The 19,710-nt window shown below is 44.4% G+C and overlaps 1 protein-coding gene across 1 annotated transcript; it reads right to left on the bottom strand.

The window, feature by feature from the left end:
* Positions 1-1,347: 1,347 nt before the first annotated feature.
* Positions 1,348-19,143, bottom strand: LOC126100602 (arrestin homolog). The gene is made up of 8 exons (XM_049911230.1): positions 18,924-19,143; positions 17,159-17,280; positions 15,772-15,903; positions 11,933-12,139; positions 6,859-7,047; positions 6,040-6,228; positions 4,244-4,412; positions 1,348-3,107 (listed from the first exon to the last, which is right to left on the bottom strand). The coding sequence occupies exons 1-8, from the start codon at positions 19,138-19,140 to the stop codon at positions 2,959-2,961; spliced, it is 1,374 nt and encodes a 457-aa protein (XP_049767187.1). The 5' UTR covers positions 19,141-19,143; the 3' UTR covers positions 1,348-2,958.
* Positions 19,144-19,710: the final 567 nt, after the last annotated feature.

Here is a 19,710-nt window from a genome sequence, read left to right as displayed (position 1 = left end):
TTAAACCACTTTACATTGTCGGGTGCTTTTCCTAGGTCAGCAAATGCTATGAGAGTTTCTTGATTTTTATTTAGTCTTCCTTTCATTCCAAAGCGCGACATCAGAACTGCATGTCTGGTAACTTTACCCTTCCAAAGTCCAAACTGATCATCATGTAACTGACCCTCAGTTTTCTTTTTCGTTATTTTTTATATTTTCTTGTCAGCCACATAGTTGTATGAGATGGTAAGCTAATTGTGCGACAGTTTTCCCAATTATCCGCCGTTGCTCTCTTTCCGTTGTATAGATGATATTCTTTGGAAAAGCCTGATGGACTGTTTCCACACTCATAATTCTAAGAACCAATTTGAATAACCGTTTGGTTGCCACTTCATCCATTATTTTATTTTCCGAAAGAATGTTGTTTATACCTTCTGCCTTGTTTGTTTTCAAGTGTTCGAAGCTCTGTTCAAATGGTTCAAATGGCTCTGAGCACTATGGGACTCCCCTAGAACTTAGAACTACTTAAACCTAACTAACCTAAAGACATCACACACATCCATGCCCGAGGCAGGATTCGAACCTGCGACCGTCGCAGTCGCGCGGTTCCAGACCGTAGCGCCTAGAACCGCTCGGCCACTTACGCCGGCGAAGCTCTGTTAAACTCTTACTTGAAACTGGATATTGACTTCCATTTTTTCCCCCACGTCATCGGACAGTTCTTTAAGTGGTTTCTTTATCATTTATTTTATCATCTCTGTCGTCTTTCTTAAGCTGTAGCATCTGCCACCTCCTTTCCAACTTTATTTGTCCCTTTAATTTTCCTGATATTCAACAACACAACATTTCGGTTTCCCCATTGCTAATTTTTATTTTCCTTATTGATGAAGGTCGTTTACATTGCATGTGCTACAATTTTTCTTACTTCTTCGTTGTAGTTCCCATGTTGCGTGATGTTGTTTTATGTTATATAGGAATTATTCCTCTCCCAACTTTAATTTCTCGCTGGTTATCATTCATCTTGTTACTTCCTATCACGACTGTTTCGAGTTTATGTAATCTTCAGTGAAAGTTTGCGGTCAGCAGTCTGTCCAAGTAATTTCAAAGTTATTCTAAATGTTGTGTAATTCTGTTTTCTTTACTAAATCTTGGTGTCAATATTTGTGACATCTTTCAGATCGTCAATTCTTGGCTTTCCTTTTGAAATTAAAGGTATAAGAAAAGCCATGATAAGAAAGGCAAAAAATTACTTTCAAGATTTCGTAAACGGCACTAAATTTAACATATGATTTCAGTCGATGAAAACCTCAGTACGTGGACTGTAGGCTTTAAGTAAAATATTCCTGAATTACCTTTCAATAAGACACATTATTTACGTCCAGATGTCATTTTTTTATTCAGTAAACTCCACAAACAATTACAACCCATAATAATACAAAACGATTACAAATCAAGTTCTCAACCAAGGCAAACACAATTTAAAGCCAACAACTGAACGTATAATTAACTTATAGATCAGAAACGAACTTTGTCAGAAATAAACATTAAATGCACTAAACAAAACGTCTGTGTTGTTTCCTAGGTAGTGCAGCTACTTGCTAACTAGTTATTTACATCTTGAGCTATACCTCTTCTGGTGAGAGAATTTCACGATGATGATGATGATGATGATGAAAGGGATGGGTGGTCCAACTATTCTGCTCTGCTTATAAGTTACGCTTCAGTTACCTTGAAAGTTTCACTTATTGGGGCATAAATAACGTTTTATTTTCTTTCTGTGTCGTTAGACATCTACGATGTTCTCAGGTGCAGTTGGTAAAGTGGGTGCTAAGATGGCAATAGCTTCCTCAAACGTTATTGTATGCCAAAAATCTCTTTTTTTGCAAAATATTTTATTCGACATTTTTCAATTTTTTTGTAAATTTTTGAGAAATGTTATATTGCGTTTTACTGCATAGGCTCCGTCTTTTTTTTTCGATGACGTACGATTCGGTGTTTTTGTTTTGTTGGCGGCATACACCTTTTTGCCGATTTCTATCAGGTAATTTTACCTTTCTTCTTGCTTCGCGTCGCGCGAAGCCCGTAGCGTGACGTTGGGCTGACAAGAAGTTAGACGCTTTCGTATCGTCACAGCTGACGCGTCCGCATCAAGTCTAAGGGACGGGATGGAGTAATTCTACAATTCCTATGCCTCTCCCATAACGCTACTGTGAAGATAAAAAGCAAATGGCTTCGTTGTGGTAACCACCGCTCAAAAGCCACCACAACTCGACACTTGCCTTCTGTTTAAGGGAATACTATCAGGACGGGGTGTCAAAGAATATTTATCGCTTTATTCCTACTGAAGTATTGCGGAGCAGTTTTTTCTGCGCAGCTGGGCGACGGGCGCTGAAAGACAAGCCCGAGTGCAGTCACACCGGGCTCCACGGCGCGTCTCGTTCGGAGCCTACGCGTAAGAGACAGAGGTTTATTCGAGGGAGGATCCGCCCGGCAGAAGGGCCACTCGCGCTAGGTTATACTGCTGCTTTGTACGGAATCGTGCCCCGCCGTCGAAATGTCGCTTGTTAATGCTAACAGGTCGCCGCGAGCGTAAAGGTTCCGTGAGCGCTTCCTTTTGTCGTGGGTAACAGTGGCCGGGAATTCTTCCGCCATTCTTCAAGTGCCTCCGAGGAGACAAGTTCCAAAGGGGCGAATCCTCCCGTTTCTTGGCGTCGAGGAGGGATGTGGCAGAGATGAAGCTACTCGTGTAAAGCTACGACTCTGTGCGCTAAAAGTCTGCTACCGTGCTTCCGCCTAAGATCGTGACGAGACAGGTGCGTGTCTTCGTGAATGAGATGATTCCACTAGAGTGCTCCGAGGAAGCGAGTGGAGGATGAGCTTGCGATCGATGAGAACACCTGTGCAGGGGGAGGGGAGGCGAACCAGCCTAGCGCCGGTGGCTGCGGGGTGCGAAGTGCTAACTAGAAGTCAAGTCGCCGCTTATTCGGGCTCGTTGAGCCTGAGGCGGGCGAAGTCCTCGAAGACGATGTTGTCGTCGTCGTCGGCTGCGTAGCATGAGTTCTCGTAGCGGGTGCGCTCGATGCTCTTCATCTTCTTGATGGCCTGAGCCTTCTCGCGTTCAGCGGTGCCTGCGCAGGAGGGGAAAAAAAAGAAATACCGTAAGCAGACAACTCCTGTTTAACGTAATGATTAAAACTTTAGGCAAAAGTGTGTCACTGAATAAGAACAACAATGGAAAGTGTCATGCACTCGTAAATAGTAGGTACACTACTGGCCATTAATATTGCTACACCACCTAGATGACGTGCTACAGACGCGAAAGTTCACCGACAGGAAGAAGATGCTGTGATATGCAAATGATTAGCTTTTCAGAGCATTCACACAAGGTGCCCATCTAGTCACATGGAAACCTGCAGTTTAGTCCAATTCACAAAAACTAAGAAAACAAGCAGAGGTCAAAAACAGATTAAATGCCAACAAGATAATTGTAGTCTCAGATGTTAATCGAAATCTGAACGTTTCCACAGGCCATAATACGCTGGTACGAAGCCAAAGGTTTGGAAAATTGTAAATGAATTATGTTAAAAGTTGGGAATTGCTATGGGCACCGTTGTAATAATGCAAATGACACCCGCAGAGAATCTGCAGCGATGTGCTTTCGCACGTTGTATATTATGCGATCATTTGGCCATCTCATATAAATAAAGTGACATATCGGATGCTGTGGCATCAATCAACAATTATTTCACTCACTTTTGGATGTACATAGTAATTGCATCTTCCTTATGTTTATTACAGACCATTAATATATGTTCAGTTACTAATTTATACCTGGATTCATAACTCTACGATTTAGTGACGCGGATCCCATAACTAAATAAAGCTGTCATCAACCCAACATTGGACTGAAGACCACAGTACTTTGCTGGGCAAGATCCTCTTGGAGGTCAAAGGTGAGCGAAGCAATAAGTAATAACCTAACATCCTATGAGCATATAAAGAATTAACTGCTTTCCCTCGGTGCTTTTAATAGCCGATAACATCACTGTAACGTCATATAGTTCAGCAGATAATTGTAGAGCCATCAAAGCATACGTCATCGCACGACTACAGAGCTATTCATCTTAAGGCTTGGACAGTAGATGAGAATATCTTAAACCGAAGCAAACAGTCGGTGGGCTGCACGTTAATGACTGCCCGACCCTTGTATTGGTCACACTTAACGTAGATATGAGAGGTGAGAGGAAAGTTCCCTCCGGCTTACCTGGAGCTGGGTGCAACAGCTTGAAAGGCACGTCGGTCTGGAGTTCGCCGCCCAGGGTGCCACAGTTGAGTTTGACGCGCAGGGAGTACGAGATGACGATACCGATGGCGTCTGTGGTGTTCTTGCCCTCGCTGACCAGTGTGGAAGACGCCAGGTTCACGTCGTCGTCCTGTGGAAAGCACAGCCCAACTGCGTCAGGGCGCCGAAACAGTCCCGTAGCTGCTTACATTGCGTGACCGACAAGTTAGTATCTGGTGACACTCTCTTCAGATCTCCCCTCACTCTGGCATCATACTTAACATGAAATATTCAATGAGACCACAAGTCGGACAATAAGTGTCATATAATGTCAATACTTCGTGTGTCATAACAGTCCCTGCTATTAAAGCATCCTCAATGCATTAGCTTCACATGCTTATTTTCCCAGTATGATTGTCTGTTTCAGAATTCCACAATAGACAGTAAGTTGTTATAAAAGTGGTGGCTACGAAAATCCTGTATGATTATCCCACTCTACCCAAGAACCAGTTCATCCCAGACCGCCATCCGAGATTACTAGGCATTTGCTTTTAGACACCAAATTCAGGAGACAGCCTAGTCTCAGTATTTCTCAGTCAGAGATAAAAGCCGATACCATAGTCATTAAAACAGAAAAGCGATTTTAATTTGGAGTAAGACTCTCGTATCTGTGAGTTTAAAGATCTCAGTGATTGGAAATTGGTCAATATGACGAAATTCCCCCCCCCCCCTCTCCACAATTACCATTCTGTCAAAGTAACTAATATTTCATTCTAGCTGGAGCGTTCTGTGAAAATTGCTTTCTTAATCCAGTCTCCGAAATCATTTGTTACTGTGGTCTTCAGGCTGAAGACTGATTTGACGCAACCGTCCACGTTAGTCTATCCCTGCAAGCCTCTTAATTTGTGCATAACTACTGCCTCCTATATCCTCCTGAACCTTCTTACCTCAGTCAAACGTCTGCTCTCCCACAACTTCTGAAACTCTCATCTCCCATTACAATTTTAACTTCTCAAACTTCCTTCCATTACCAAACTGACAATTCGTTGATGTCTCAAAGTATGTGCTATCAATCCCCCCCCGCTTTACTCAAGCTGTGCTATAAATTTTTCCCCCAACTCGGTTCAGTACCTACTCATTAGTTATTGCATCTGTTCATCTAATCTACAACCTGTAGCCCACATTTCAAGAACTTCTGTTCTCTCCTTGTTCATCGTCCACGTTTCATTTCCGCCCAAGGCTGCACTACAGATGAATACTCTCCGAAAAGAATTTATATTCAATGTTAACAAGTTTCACTTTTCCAGAAACGCCTTTCGTAATATTGCCAGGCTGAGTTTTATATCCTTTCTACTTCGGACGTCGTCAGTTATTTTGCTGCCAAATAAAAGACTTTTAGTGTCTCTTTATCTAATCTACTTCCCATCATCACCTGATTTGTTGCAACTCTGTTCCATTACTCTTGTGTTACTTTTGTTGATTTTCATCCTATAACTTCTTTTCAAGACATTATCCATCCCCTTCACTTGAACCTCCGAGTCCTTTGCCATCTCTGACAGGATCACAATGTCATTGACAAACGCAAAAGTCGAAAATCAGAAGAAACCCAAAATGTTTCATTTGGAGCTGATATCTACACCCCGCTTACGCTGCGTTACACGATTCTTGAAACAGGCAATGAAAAAAAGTCACGAACTGTGACAGTCTCAATGTACCTTCGTGATTTTGTCGTCCGTGTATTGGCCATACGAGATGTGACCCTGCGGGTACTCACTCACCTTGAGGTATCCGTCGAGCGCGATGCCGTACCGGTCCTTGTTGCTGGCGGCGCAGGGTACCAGGTAGAAGACTTTGGTGAAGGAGGCGCCGGGCGTGATGGGGCAGCCCTCGCGAGTTTCCAAGCTGGCCACGTGTCGCGAGAACTGCGCGTTCACCATCGTCACCTCGCAGTGCTGCACCACGTACACCTGCCGCGCACACCACAAACAGGTGCGTCACCACGCAGGCCTCGAGTACAAGGTGGGTGATGAGAAGTTTTTGGCATTTGAAGGAAATGTCATGAGGAAGACCTTTGATACAGTGCGAGATACGGTTTGCTGGAGATGAAAGGACCAGGAATGGCACGAACTGATGCAGCAACACTGTCCGTGAAATGAAAGGATGTAGGTTTGTATGGGCAGAACATGTGCTTCACAAGTCTGAACACGAAAAGTAGTGCTGGGGGAAGACCCAATGGAAGCCTCTGCTTCAGAGACACGGGAAGTGGTGTATGGATGAAATCGTGAGATGCCTACGCAGCTGGGGTTGAACAGAACTAGATGCAAAATGCTCCCTGGAGGCAACGTCGATAAGTTTGACTTCCATAGAGCTGAGACATGATGTATAGTCGATTAATAGGAGCATTACATCTCAGAAATGGTTAAATTACGCATTGCTAGACCAAGACAAACATACGAGAGTCGCAATGGAAAATGAAAGTGAAATCAACGTATGTAATGAAGGCACCGCTTCAGTATGGTTCCTGTGTTGACGAGGATAGCAGGTATCACCAACTTACCTCATGGATCAACAAGGAGGGAGGGAGTCGACGTACGTACCTTGATGTTCTTGACGGTCTTTCTGGAGTTGTTATTGATAATGATGTTGGCTGCGAGCTTCTCGCCGTGGTAGTAGATCTCGCGGTCGAGGGTGACCTCCAGGTTGATCTTGCCCTGGGAGAAGGTGAAGCCCTTGCTAACCAGGGAGCTGGGAAGACGGCGGCCGCGGGTCGGTGGCGCGTATTGCAGCTGTGGGAATAAAACAACACACCACATGACTCTAGGACTGTCACATAATAATGCCGAGAAACATACGACAACTCAAGGCCCCCCAGTACTTGTCACGTCGTGTTGCTAGAACCATGTGATCTCCCCCGATCAAGGAAACAAGGAAGATTGGGATTTAACAGTCCATCGACGGAGGCTTCATCACCCTAAGGTACGAGTTCAGATTGGGGAAAGATGCGGAGGGACATAAGATCGTGTCCTTTCCAAACGAAATATCGGGTCATTTACGTTCACCGATTTTGGGAAACCACAGAAAACCTAAATCATAGCCGCCAAACGGGAATTCGAACGATTGTGCTCCAGCAGGGGAGTCCAGTGTTCTACCGCTGCGTCATTTCACTTATAGTCAGTAGTATCCTCAAGAGAGCTACACGCAATGTAATTACTATAGTTGATCACGTAAAGTAGCTTATGCCATGTAGTTACCGAAACCATTTTGCCTAACACTTCAGATTCTACTAAGTATTATGATATTTCAGTTTGCAGAACACCTTTCCATTCTACCACCAGTCTGCATTTTACGTCCTCTTTCCTTATGGCAATATCACTCATTTCGCCTCCGAAATAACGAAATTCATCTAATACCTTTTAGCGACCCGTCCGGATAACCGAGTAAGTTAACATGCCACTTCAGAGAGGCGAACCCGTCCCGGATCGACTTCTCCTCGCTAATTACCGACGAGGGCTGGTGAGCTGGCCAGCCTGGTTGTGGTTTTCAGGCGGCTTCTCACATCCAACTAGGTGAATACTGGGATGGTACCCTCTTCCCGTCTCAGATACACGCTACCCAAACACATAGAAAAATATTCTCACACTTCAACTCCAGATGCAGACAGATGGCGTACACAAATTCCATCCCAGGTAGAGTGTTGGCGTGGGGAAGGACACGCAGTCACCAACTGTCACCAGCATTAATCGACAAATTTACATTTCCCTTGTTTTAGGTTCGTTGATATTGATATTATACCCTTTTCAAGATACTATTCTTTCTTCGATAAGGAAAGAAGCTAAAGTATGAATTAAAATTTGTGCCAACTTTGGGACTTGAACCCGCGTCACCTGCTTACTAGGCAGATGTATTATCCACTACACCACTCTGCTGTTGTGGCGATCACAGCTACACGGACTACCTCAGTCCAATGCCCTCCCTAACACAAACTTCAATTCACACCTCAGCCCATCTTGATTTTCCCCTCCTTTTTTCCAGAAAAACGTAATTCCATCAGACCATCTTTTCTGTTCAACTGATCATCCTTTTCTTTAGCCGCATATATATATTAGCTCTGCGGGTCCTCAGGCTACATAATGCTGTAGTTTCACTTTCAGACGAGTCACAGTACCAACATTGTAAGGGCATGTCGGCAAATGTTACATGGCCGGATTAGTCAGTCGTCCACACTGTTACGCCTGGAACTACTGAAAAAGCTGCTTAACTTCTCAAGGACCATATGTTGCTCTGCAACTCCACTGATACGATCCGATGTGTTATGGCTGCCTGTATGCCGAGGTGAGCCACTTCCCCCCCCCCCCCCCCCGACCCTCCCAAAACAGCAGTATCCATTGTTGGTGGAAAGACTTTTCCTTAGAGCTGGAGCCAATCTGGACTTACAAATTTGTGGGAGTAAATAAAGGGCCAGGCCTACTTATTAGTAGATATACAAGAAATGCTTTTGCAATTACGAATATGGACGACTATCAGCTGTTGTTAGAATGACGGACTGGAACTTGAACCTGGATTTCCAGCTTTATGCGAGTTGTCGCCTTCGCCGCTTCGGCTGCCCGTGCACGAATCACGGCCGGACCTGAACTTCCATATGTCTTCATCTATGTGTCATAACCTGCACTCGTGTTTCACGAATACTAACGTTCAGGAAGGACATATCTGTTGAGAGTAGAGGACCGAGTATTGGAGAATAAATACGAAATAGCAGTGCCTGTGATGTTAAGAAGTTGCTTCATACATTGATGCATGGCCGAATCAACATTGCATTGTACTTTTCAATAACACAGGCACTGCTATTTTCGTATTAGTAGATAGTCGGACCTGTTGTACTGGTTGTTATCGTAAGTCCAGTCCAAAGATTAGTATGATGCCGTTCTCCACACTAGTTTACCCTGTGCAAGCCTCTTCATCTCTGCTTACCTACTGCAATCAACATCAACTTTTATCTCTCCCTCCGCTATTTCCACTCCCCACACCTCCCTCCATTACCCAGCTGGCTATTCATTGATGCCTCGTGATGTGTTTTAACGACCAATACAGTCCGCCTCCTTAGCGTTTCCGCCTACCACGCAGGGGGACCGGGTTCGATTCCCGGCAGGGGACTGAGTGTTGTGTGTCCTTCATTATCAGTGACCTGCAAGTCGCCGGAGTGGCGTCAGCTGTAAAGAACTTGCAATACGGCGGCCGAACTCCCCCGCATGGGGCCTCCCTGCCAACAATGCCCTACGATCATTTCCATTTTTTTTTTTTTTTTTACGACCAATACCTTCTTCCGGTCAAATCACCCCATAAATTTCTTCTCTCATCATTTCGATTTAGAACTTCCTCATTACCCATATCAACTTCGGAGGTCTTCTGTAGCACGATTTTTCAAAAGTTTCCATTCCTACCTTTCTCTTCCATACAAGGCTTCACTCTGAGTAGCCTACCAGCAGGTTGAAGCATCACATTTGGTTCCTCCCTAGAATCTGTAGGACCCGACTGACTCCAGCTGTGATTCATCTGTGGTATATTCGAAGCCACCCAGCAACGTGTTTGTGTTCTTAGAAGTGCTGAGCGCTACACGGAGAGCCAGTTGGCACTCAAGTTGGCTTCTCCTCTGGTGCCCGGCTCACCTGGTTGCCCTTGCTCCTGTTGCGCACGTACAGGGCGGAGCTCTTGTAGTGGTTCTGCAGCTGCGAGCGGGCGCCGTAAGCGTGGCGCTCGGACACGCTGCTCATGAAGAACATGGCGCCGCGCCACGTCGGCCCAGCCGACAGCCGCGATGGTTCGTGGCCGTGGTCGAAGCGTCGGCGGCTGTCTGGCCTCAGACGCGCCGCCCGCTGCTATTTAAACCGTCCGCGGTGGCTTCTTTCCGGCAGAAAGCCCATTTCTCACCCGCAAAATTCCTTCTCTTATCCAATTACAGCGGATTGGGGCCAACCAAATTTTTTGGGCATCGCACGGTTTCCTCGTTGCCAGCTTTTCCACTTTAAGGGAAACATTTTCAGTATTTTTACTTTCGTCTGGTGTCTCTTAAACGAAATCGGCTGTTGCGAGCTACATTGGTTACAGAAAAACGAAAGAAAAGAGAGCTCGAGGAATTTGAGCCGTAAAAATGTGCCCGTTGTTCTCGGAAGTTTGACGATGAGAACTTGTCACATATTCGCTGACTTGCTTGATCAGTAGAACTGCGGTGTATTTTAAAATGTTTTAAAATCGCCTGTGGATAAAATATTGCTATATCAGTCTCTTCGTTAGTGGCATATCCTCTGTTGTCTTCGTTCAATATCTAGTCCAGTACTCTTCTCTACACGCAGCGGTCCTTTGCTGTTATCGGATATAAAAACTCCCTTCCACCAGTTTGCACACAGATTATGAATACAGGAAATACCGCATATGTTACGTTGCAGATATAATTTTTATTGCTCTTCCTCTTTATCAATTTATCTTTTTTTAATTTTTGACTTTTTCATTCTCTTTTCTAATGTTTCCATTTTCTTCAGTTTTTCTCTTCTTTCAAATTTTATCATTTTTGGAGCTTTTTCCCTCTTCGAAAGCTTCTCTTTTTCTGTTTTCCTGTTTTTCTCTATTTTTCACACACTCACTCTCTCTCTCTCTCTCTCTCTCTCTCTCTATATATATATATATATATAGAGAGAGAGAGAGAGAGAGAGAGTTTTTCTCTATTTTTCACACACTCTCTCTCTCTCTCTCTCTCTCTATATATATATATATATATATATATATAGAGAGAGAGAGAGAGAGAGAGAAACAGGAAAACAGAAAAAGAGAAGCTTTCGAACATATATCCTGTATGTTTGTGTATTATTGGTGCCAAATGGACGCTAATTTTACCACGGTTGTGCACTGAACATACGTTATCAGACCCCCCCCCCCCCCACAATTAATGAATGAACGAAGCAAAACAAAACTGTTTTTAATTTATTTGCTCAGCAATATTCAAATACCTTGAGCACTGGCATATTTCATTTAATGTCTAGTCCAGTACTCTTCTCAACATGCTGCCGTCCTTTGCTCTTACCGGATCGTATAAAACTCCATTTCACCAGTCTGCACCGAGATTACGAATACACAAAATATTCGCTGCAACTCAAAACTCTTGGCATTTCGAAGCATTCACTATTTGATCAGTTCTTCGCTGTTTTTCCGAGAATATGTGCTGCTGATCCCTCGAGTATTTGAATTATTCTTTTTATATTGCAAGTTGTCCTCGTCCTTTGGTATACGATTCTGGACTCAGTTTCAGGGCTTTCGGGACCTCTGTAAAAGCTTTTATCATGAGGTACTCGACTGTTCTGAGATGCGGTACCTTGGAAAATGGAGGACGTTTCTGCATTACACCGTTGTTACGTCATCAGATGAGGTAATTCGAGTGAAATTTTGTGTGTGTAGGGGAGGGGGGGGGACAGTGTTATCTGAAGGTTGTCTATCATTTACGATTTGACGATGACGACATGGCGGTGTGCTGTACAAATATCGAGTGATTCCCCCCTCTTTAGTGGAGCACCTCTAACTGCCCCAATTGTCGAGGTTCTGGGCAAATTTCCCTTTGGGGAGTTAAGTGAGACACTTTGTAGTGTTATGGACCGCTGGTTGAGGACGCTGGGCCGTCGAACTTACCTTCTTGATGGCGAGAGTGACGGCGGATCGCTTGTGGCCCTTCTCCTCGGCGTGGTCGGCAACCCAGGTCTTGACTGAGTACTCGACTCCCAGAGGCTTGCCCTGGTCGTCGTCTCCCGGCTGCAGTGTCACGGAGGACGGCGACGACGCCGGGAAGTGGAAGGTGAACGGGAACGCGTTCGGGCCCAGCTTCTTCATGAGGCGCTCCTGCGGACACACCAGCGAGCGTCTGGAGAGGGCGTGCCAAAAGTGCTGGTCGAGGAAGTGAGGAAACGTCAGCGATGGCAGGAGAATGGAGAGGGGTTTCAGTTGTCTACATCTCTCCCTACATCTGTACTCCGCAAACCAATTTGCGTAATCTGGCGGAGGGTACTTCATGTGCCACTCTCACTTTTTGCCTTTGCGGTTCTAGCCCACTGTTGTCAGCTTCCGTGCGAAATTGAATCTCTCTAATGATATTTCTGCGAGCAGTATGTTGGCTGCCTCTTGTAGGAAAATGTGCTTTCGGAATTTCAACAGTAAACCAGAGTTTAATGCACAATTCCTCTCTTGTAGCGTCTGCCAACGGAGTTGAACGAGCACCTTTCTGAAGCCACCGCGCTCACTAAACGAAATCGTGGGGAAACGCGCAGTTCTCCTTTATTTCTTTTCTAATTTCACTGTCGATCTTAAGCAGTATGGACCTACTGATAAGAATTGGTCGAACGAGGGTTTGTAAGCCACCCGCACCGCGTGTGGACCATACTTCCTGGAGATTCTTCCGATGACTCTCTACCTGGCATCGCCTTTTGTACGATTAGTTTTATGTGGTCATGCCGCCTTAAATCGGTCCTTGCACATCATAGCAGATGTTTAATGGGTGTGGCTGTTTCCAGGGATTGTTCGGCAATCATGTAATCAAACATACCGGGTCTTCCCGCCTATTTACACGCAATATGCGTCAGTCCTCTGCAGCTCTTCCTGCATCTCGCTACAGTTCTTTTTTTAGGATCGGGGCTTCTCTGTACGCAACATCATCATCCGCGAAGAGACTCATGGGACTTCCGACGTTATCCATTAGCTCATTTTTATCTATATTGAGAAAAATAGTGGTCCTACACTGAAGCAAACTAATGCGTGGTGTAGTTGCATGAAGGTACACCGCCGTCTTAAACCCTGCTCTCGGCATTCAGATATCGAGGTGCATGTCGCACAAGCAATATACATTTTTGTACTTGATTATTTCTCGGCGTGTGCAAAATTCTTCGACTACATCAGGGTTATTACAACAATTCCGGACTCTTCAAAGTTACGCGAGGCTGAGGAATTGTGGCTGCTTCAGGTGATTTATAGAGTTCTATTCCAATGAAACCTCGTTTCCTTGAAGCTTTATTTTTCATTATATTTCGATGTTTATCTCATGTAAGTATAATCGATTTCAAGAAAATATTGTTTCAACTGCAGGTGTCTCTTTTCAAGGAATGCGCTTGTAATGCGTCTGACACATAACTGGGCAATTCGTGTGAAACATCCTGTATTCCCTACGTGAAACGAAATGACTACTGGACACATAGACGTGATAAGAATGCGTTTCAGCGAGAACGTAGTAGTGCCACCTCTACAGGTGCTGCATCCAGCTACCGAACTCTTACTTTTTTCTCTTAGACTGTCACAGTAATGGCCCATTATCTACACCGCTACAAACATCACACTTCATTACCAAATCAATTTTCTAGATCGAGAAAACTCATTTCTGTATTTAAAAGTTACGAAAGAATTTTTCAACTTAATGCTGTCCATTGTTTCTCAGATAAAGAGTTGCTAAGGCAAAAACATGACAACATAATTTACGAACATCTACATATGTTTCCGAAAAGCGCTTCTTGAAATAAATATCATATTCACAACGGCCGTTATGGCTCGACCGTTCCACAGAAAGGAATCTTTATAATTTGTACAGGGTGTTTCAAAAATGACCGGTATATTTGAAACGGCAATAAAAACTAAACGAGCAGCGATAGAAATACACCGTTTGTTGCAATATGCTTGGGACAACGGTACATTTTCAGGCAGACAAACTTTCGAAATTACAGTAGTTACAATTTTCAACAGCAGATGGCGCTGCGGTCTGGGAAACTCTATAGTACGATATTTTCCACATATCCACCATGCGTAGCAATAATATGGCATAGTCTCTGAATGAAATTACCCGAAACCTTTGACAACGTGTCTGGCGGAATGGCTTCACATGCAGATGAGATGTACTGCTTCAGCTGTTCAATTGTTTCTGGATTCTGGCGGTACACCTGGTCTTTCAAGTGTCCCCACAGAAAGAAGTCACAGGGGTTCATGTCTGGCGAATAGGGAGGCCAATCCACGCCGCCTCCTGTATGTTTCGGATAGCCCAAAGCAATCACACGATCATCGAAATATTCATTCAGGAAATTAAAGACGTCGGCCGTGCGATGTGGCCGGGCACCATCTTGCATAAACCACGAGGTGTTCGCAGTGTCGTCTAAGGCAGTTTGTACCGCCACAAATTCACGAAGAATGTCCAGATAGCGTGATGCAGTAATCGTTTCGGATCTGAAAAATGGGCCAATGATTCCTTTGGAAGAAATGGCGGCCCAGACCAGTAGTTTTTGAGGATGCAGGGACGATGGGACTGCAACATGGGGCTTTTCGGTTCCCCATATGCGCCAGTTCTGTTTATTGACGAAGCCGTCCAGGTAAAAATAAGCTTCGTCAGTAAACCAAATGCTGCCCACATGCATATCGCCGTCATCAATCCTGTGCACTATATCGTTAGCGAATGTCTCTCGTGCAGCAATGGTAGCGGCTCTGAGGGGTTGCCGCGTTTGAATTTTGTATGGATAGAGTTGTAAACTCTGGCGCATGAGACGATACGTGGACGTTGGCGTCATTTGGACCGCAGCTGCAACACGGCGAACGGAAACCCGAGGCCGCTGTTGGATCACCTGCTGCACTAGCTGCGCGTTGCCTTCTGTGGTTGCCGTACGCGGTCGCCCTACCTTTCCAGCACGTTCATCCGTCACGTTCCCAGTCCGTTGAAATTTTTCAAACAGATCCTTTATTGTATCGCTTTTCGGTCCTTTGGTTACATTAAACCTCCGTTGAAAACTTCGTCTTGTTGCAACAACACTGTGTTCTAGGCGGTGGAATTCCAACACCAGAAAAAGCCTCTGTTCTAAGGAATAAACCATGTTGTCTACAGCACACTTGCACGTTGTGAACAGCACACGCTTACAGCAGAAAGACGACGTACAGAATGGCGCACCTACAGACTGCGTTGTCTTTATATCTTTCACATCACTTGCAGCGCCATCTGTTGTTGAAAATTGTAACTACTGTAATTTCGAAAGTTTGTCCGCCTGAAAATGTACTGTTGTCCCAAACATATTGCAACAAACGGTGTATTTCTATCGCTGCTCGTTTAGTTTTTATTGCCGTTTCAAATATACCGGTCATTTTTGAAACACCCTGTATGTGAGACCTTTGTCTTGAGAAACTTGTAAAAGTGTTATTAACATCTGTGACATACTGAATCCGTCTGTACTTAGAATTATGGGGCAGTTATACAATGTATGAGGGATATTTGAAGAATACTTTTTAGTTATTAGCTTGAAATTTTCCAAATGAAAAATAGTCCACCAGGACTGGCGGTATACGGATTTTTCTCCAGTACTGAATCTACATGAAGGCAGAAATGAACAGTTGTTGCGGCGGATACTTACAGCAGTCCGGTTGGGAGAGAGAAAGGTGGTAAAATGTGTGGGTCATTAATCTGATTCTTGTTGATCGTCAGCTGGACGTCGGAATATGGAAAATGCGAGGCTCACCTGGATTGGTGTGAGCTCCATCTTCTCCTTTGCCTGCGGTACAATTTGTTCCTTGGCGAGAACCATCTCTTTGGTGAACTTGAGGCCCATAACCTCGTCCTCCTCGCGTCCATATCGGTAGGTCGTCGTCAGCTGCGCAGAGGAAATTAATCGATTCAGATCGATGGACATTCATCCGTTAGAACAACAAATAAACATTAGTGGTTACTTGAGGACTGTCAAACAGCTCGAAAAGCCAAACCTCTAGTCTGGAAAAGCCAATGCCGTGTAACTTAAGGATGTGGCGGGAGGAAGTTTACCACTCATCGACTGAGAAATCTTCTCTAATTTTTTTTCTTTTGACAAGTCTTATAATAAATACTCAACCGAGCAATTCTAGCAATAACATGAAAAGCACCAAGACACTTGGATTCTTGGCGTGTAACATTACTGCGTAGACTATTGTTTCATGTTACTCAGCTGCGGAAGATAAAACATCCTGAATCATCTCGTGTTTATCTTTAGTTTTTCATGCGGTGACTTGCCGATAATGATTGCAAGCATCGTAGGGAAATCTCACTCAATTTCCCCGCCTGTTGTAATTGACAACAGTGGGAAATCCCTAATTTCGTGCAGTTAAATTCGTAGTAATGATCTGCAGCTGTTGTTACAAGAACAACGCGAATGATTACATGCCGCTGACCTGTTCATGCAACTATTTTTACTAAAAACGAAGGGATCGTAACACCATTATAATGGGCCGTTACAGGTACAGCAGCCTCGAACCTGAATGGTTAGCTGTTCCTTCAATTACGAGCGTCTTATCTTCCTAGCGTCAGTTAATTCCCGCAATGAAGTTACTGCCATCGTTACGAGCAACAAAATGTTATTCAAATGTGTGTGAAATCTTATGGGACTTAACTGCTAAGGTCATGTCTTTGAGCTTACGCACTACTTAACCTAAATTATCCTAAGGACAAACACACACACCCACGCCCGAGGGAGTACTCGAACCTCCGCCGGGATCAGCCGCACAGTCTATGACTGCTGCGCCCTCGACCGCTCGGCTAATCCCGCGCGGTAAAATGTTATTGAACCTGAATGGTTAGCTGTTCCTCCAATTACGAGCGTCTTATCTTCCTAGCGTCAATTAATTCCCGCAGTGAAGTTATGCAATCGTTACGAGCAACAAAATGTTATTGAACCGAATGAAAAGGAAAAACTACATTACATTTTATAGCGCTCTGAACTGTTTATGTTTATGTAGTAGATTCCACGTTACCTCCAAGGCAGGTCTGATACTGTTATTGTATTTGAAAAAATTAACCAGCGAATTGATTGCACCGGATGAGGAATAAAGATTTTCTTCTTAATTTCAAGTTCTCAGGAATGATGTTTGTGTACTTACCTGGCCAAAGACCTTCCTGCCCCTGAGGTAGTCATTGTCGACGACAACAATGCCATCGATGGGGTCGACATGGTCTAGGTGGTCGATGAAGTCCCGTTTGCCAAGATACACGGTGACCTTGCCTGAAAAACAGAAAAGAAAGGCATGTCCGAATAATCTCTCCTCTCCTCGACGAAGTTCTATACAAAGCTCAACCCTGTGTGCTTACAATAGACTATATCTGTTCACTTCATTAAACAAAGATGGAGAGAATGACATTCATTCGCGCTTAGTTCTTAGTTTCTGTGAATGAGTGCGTGGCTTTCGTCTAGCTATCCAAGATCAGAAAACCCTTATAGTTTTCTTGACAGTCAATGCCTACTGTACTGTGTCTCTAAATGAGATGTCTGGAGCTGTTCGAGCATGTACTGCGCGAACTGAGAATCTGACAGAAGCATATATAGAAATCAGTGTCACTGGCGTGTATTCTTAAAATAAGTGCTCTAAGAAAGTGAGTAAGGTTTTCGGTGCTGCCATGAAATAAAGAACGAATGATGTACTGCAGTAAGTTTCAGTTTACATAAGAAAATGCAGCTGAGCGTGAACTGTAAATGTTAATCATTCATTTGTGACTTGAGAAATGCTGGATTGCAGTTTTGTAAGAGAAAATATATACGTGTCGATTTACTTGCTCCATATCTGGACTTCAGTGCATTTTTTTAGCTAGGAAAAATTCTTTTATCAAATGAACCTATATTGTTCCAGAGACCTTTTCAAGTCCCGAACATCTATAATGTATATATGCAGACTGAAGCGGTGAATGAAAATCTGTGCCAAGGTTGGGATTCGAACCCTGCTCTTGCTAAATAGGCATATGCGACAACCACTACGCCACCATGGCATAGTGGCTTTACACAACTATACAGACTATCCTAGCACGCCTTCCTCCTCATTCCAACCCACAAGTAGGCTGAATGGGAATTTGGATTGAAGAGGGAGGCATGCTAGCGTGGTCCGTGCTGTCGTGGAAAGTCACTGTGCCAGGCTGACATAATGGTTGGCGATCTGCCTAGTTAGCAGGAGACTTGGGTTCGAATCCCGGCCTTGGTACAGATTGTCATTCGCCGCTTGAGTCTGCTTACGTACATCAAAAATACTTTTATTTACGAAGGCTCATGTGCCAGGTTATTTAAACGGATAAGACGGGATAAAACTTCATGTTAACTTCCCCATCTAGCGCTGAATATCTGCAATGACTGTACTAGCACGACTTCCGATTCAGTGTTCTTGCACCTACATTCGTACAGTTTCGTCGATGGCTTCCCCACACTTCATAGTAAAAAAATCACAAAGAAGGGGAGAAACAAATAATTCGAGCATATTTGCAATCGAACCCAAGAACTTCGTTTCAATAAACAGTCTTCTTAAACACTGAGCCACACAAACCATTCTCTGAAGAAATTATACTGAGTTTCCCGAGCTCTTTCTTAAATAAAGAAAAAAAAAGTTTTCATTTGTCTCCAGCTTCAGCAACTGACTCGTTTCAAATGGCTCGAGTAGACCTAAAATGAAGCTGCCACATCAAAAAGCTGAATGAGTATGCAAGAAACAGTAGCGAATGTGATTTTTTTTCTTCGTTTACAGGGAATGGCATACAGATTTCCCGATCAGTTTTATCGAATGACTGATTTCCTGAGTTGATATGAGGCGAAAGGAATGAAGTTTTCTCGCACGTTTTAGATGCAAATGTCGTCGCGTCCGAAAAACAACGAGTCATTTTACTCACCATTAGGGGTGGTCTTTTTGAAGACCTTTACAGCGACGACGTACACGACGAAGAGTAGAGGTATCATGTCTGTCTGTCGGTTGCTGCTGCTGCTGCTGCTGCTGCTTCTGCTGGTGGCGGCTGCTGTGTCGTTGAGCAGAGAGACCAAAGAGGTTGTTGATGTAGGATGATGTTCCCACCAGAAGTGAGGGCGGCGTGTGCAGGCCGGCGGCGGCATATATAGTGGGGCAGCGAGGGTTTCTGGCGGCGCTAACAGGATGACGGCCGCAAACGGGATCAGCGCTAACCGGATGAAGGCGAGGGATGGGTCAGCGCCGGGCTTCCGCCACACGGCCGCGCCGCAGGCAGCCACAGGGCAGCCGACGTCGCCCACAGACTCTGCTGCGAGCGTCCATAGAGCAGTGATCGTCAAACTGCGGCCCGTGCATCGCATGCCGCCCGAATAAAGTATTCGCTGATCAGCGTGTAATGTCCCCACAGAAAAATACCCTCTACCACGCACCAATTAATCATTGTCAATCAAATCATCCACATTTATTCACTTTTGAAAAGTATCTGATCGGGTTTTCTAGTAATATATGCGCCGACAGCTCGTCGACGCCAAAGTATGTTCTAGTACGTTTATTCTTTGGAATAACGGAGATACATGTATGTATTCTCCTAGGTTGTTAGACTGGTAACGAGGACAGCTTCGGAAGTATCTGTCGAAAGATTGACGGGTCTCTAAAAGAGACATATTTGCTTTTCTTCTCGCTAAAGCGAGCTATTAACATTTGTGCCACTAGCG

This window comes from Schistocerca cancellata, chromosome 9, assembly GCF_023864275.1.
Source record: "Schistocerca cancellata isolate TAMUIC-IGC-003103 chromosome 9, iqSchCanc2.1, whole genome shotgun sequence".
Taxonomy (NCBI): Eukaryota; Metazoa; Arthropoda; class Insecta; order Orthoptera; family Acrididae; genus Schistocerca; species Schistocerca cancellata.
This window is presented reverse-complemented; position numbering and strand designations above follow the sequence as displayed.

Bases quoted from the DNA above. Each gene is read 5' to 3' on its own strand.
- LOC126100602 (XM_049911230.1), bottom strand. From the start codon at position 19,140: ATGCCGCCGCCGGCCTGCACACGCCGCCCTCACTTCTGGTGGGAACAT. The intron at 6,229-6,858 runs GTACGTACGTCG...TGTGCGCGGCAG, and splicing joins AGACCGTCAAGAACATCAAG to GTGTACGTGGTGCAGCACTG. The intron at 3,108-4,243 runs GTAAGCCGGAGG...CCTCCTGCGCAG, and splicing joins GCTGTTGCACCCAGCTCCAG to GCACCGCTGAACGCGAGAAG.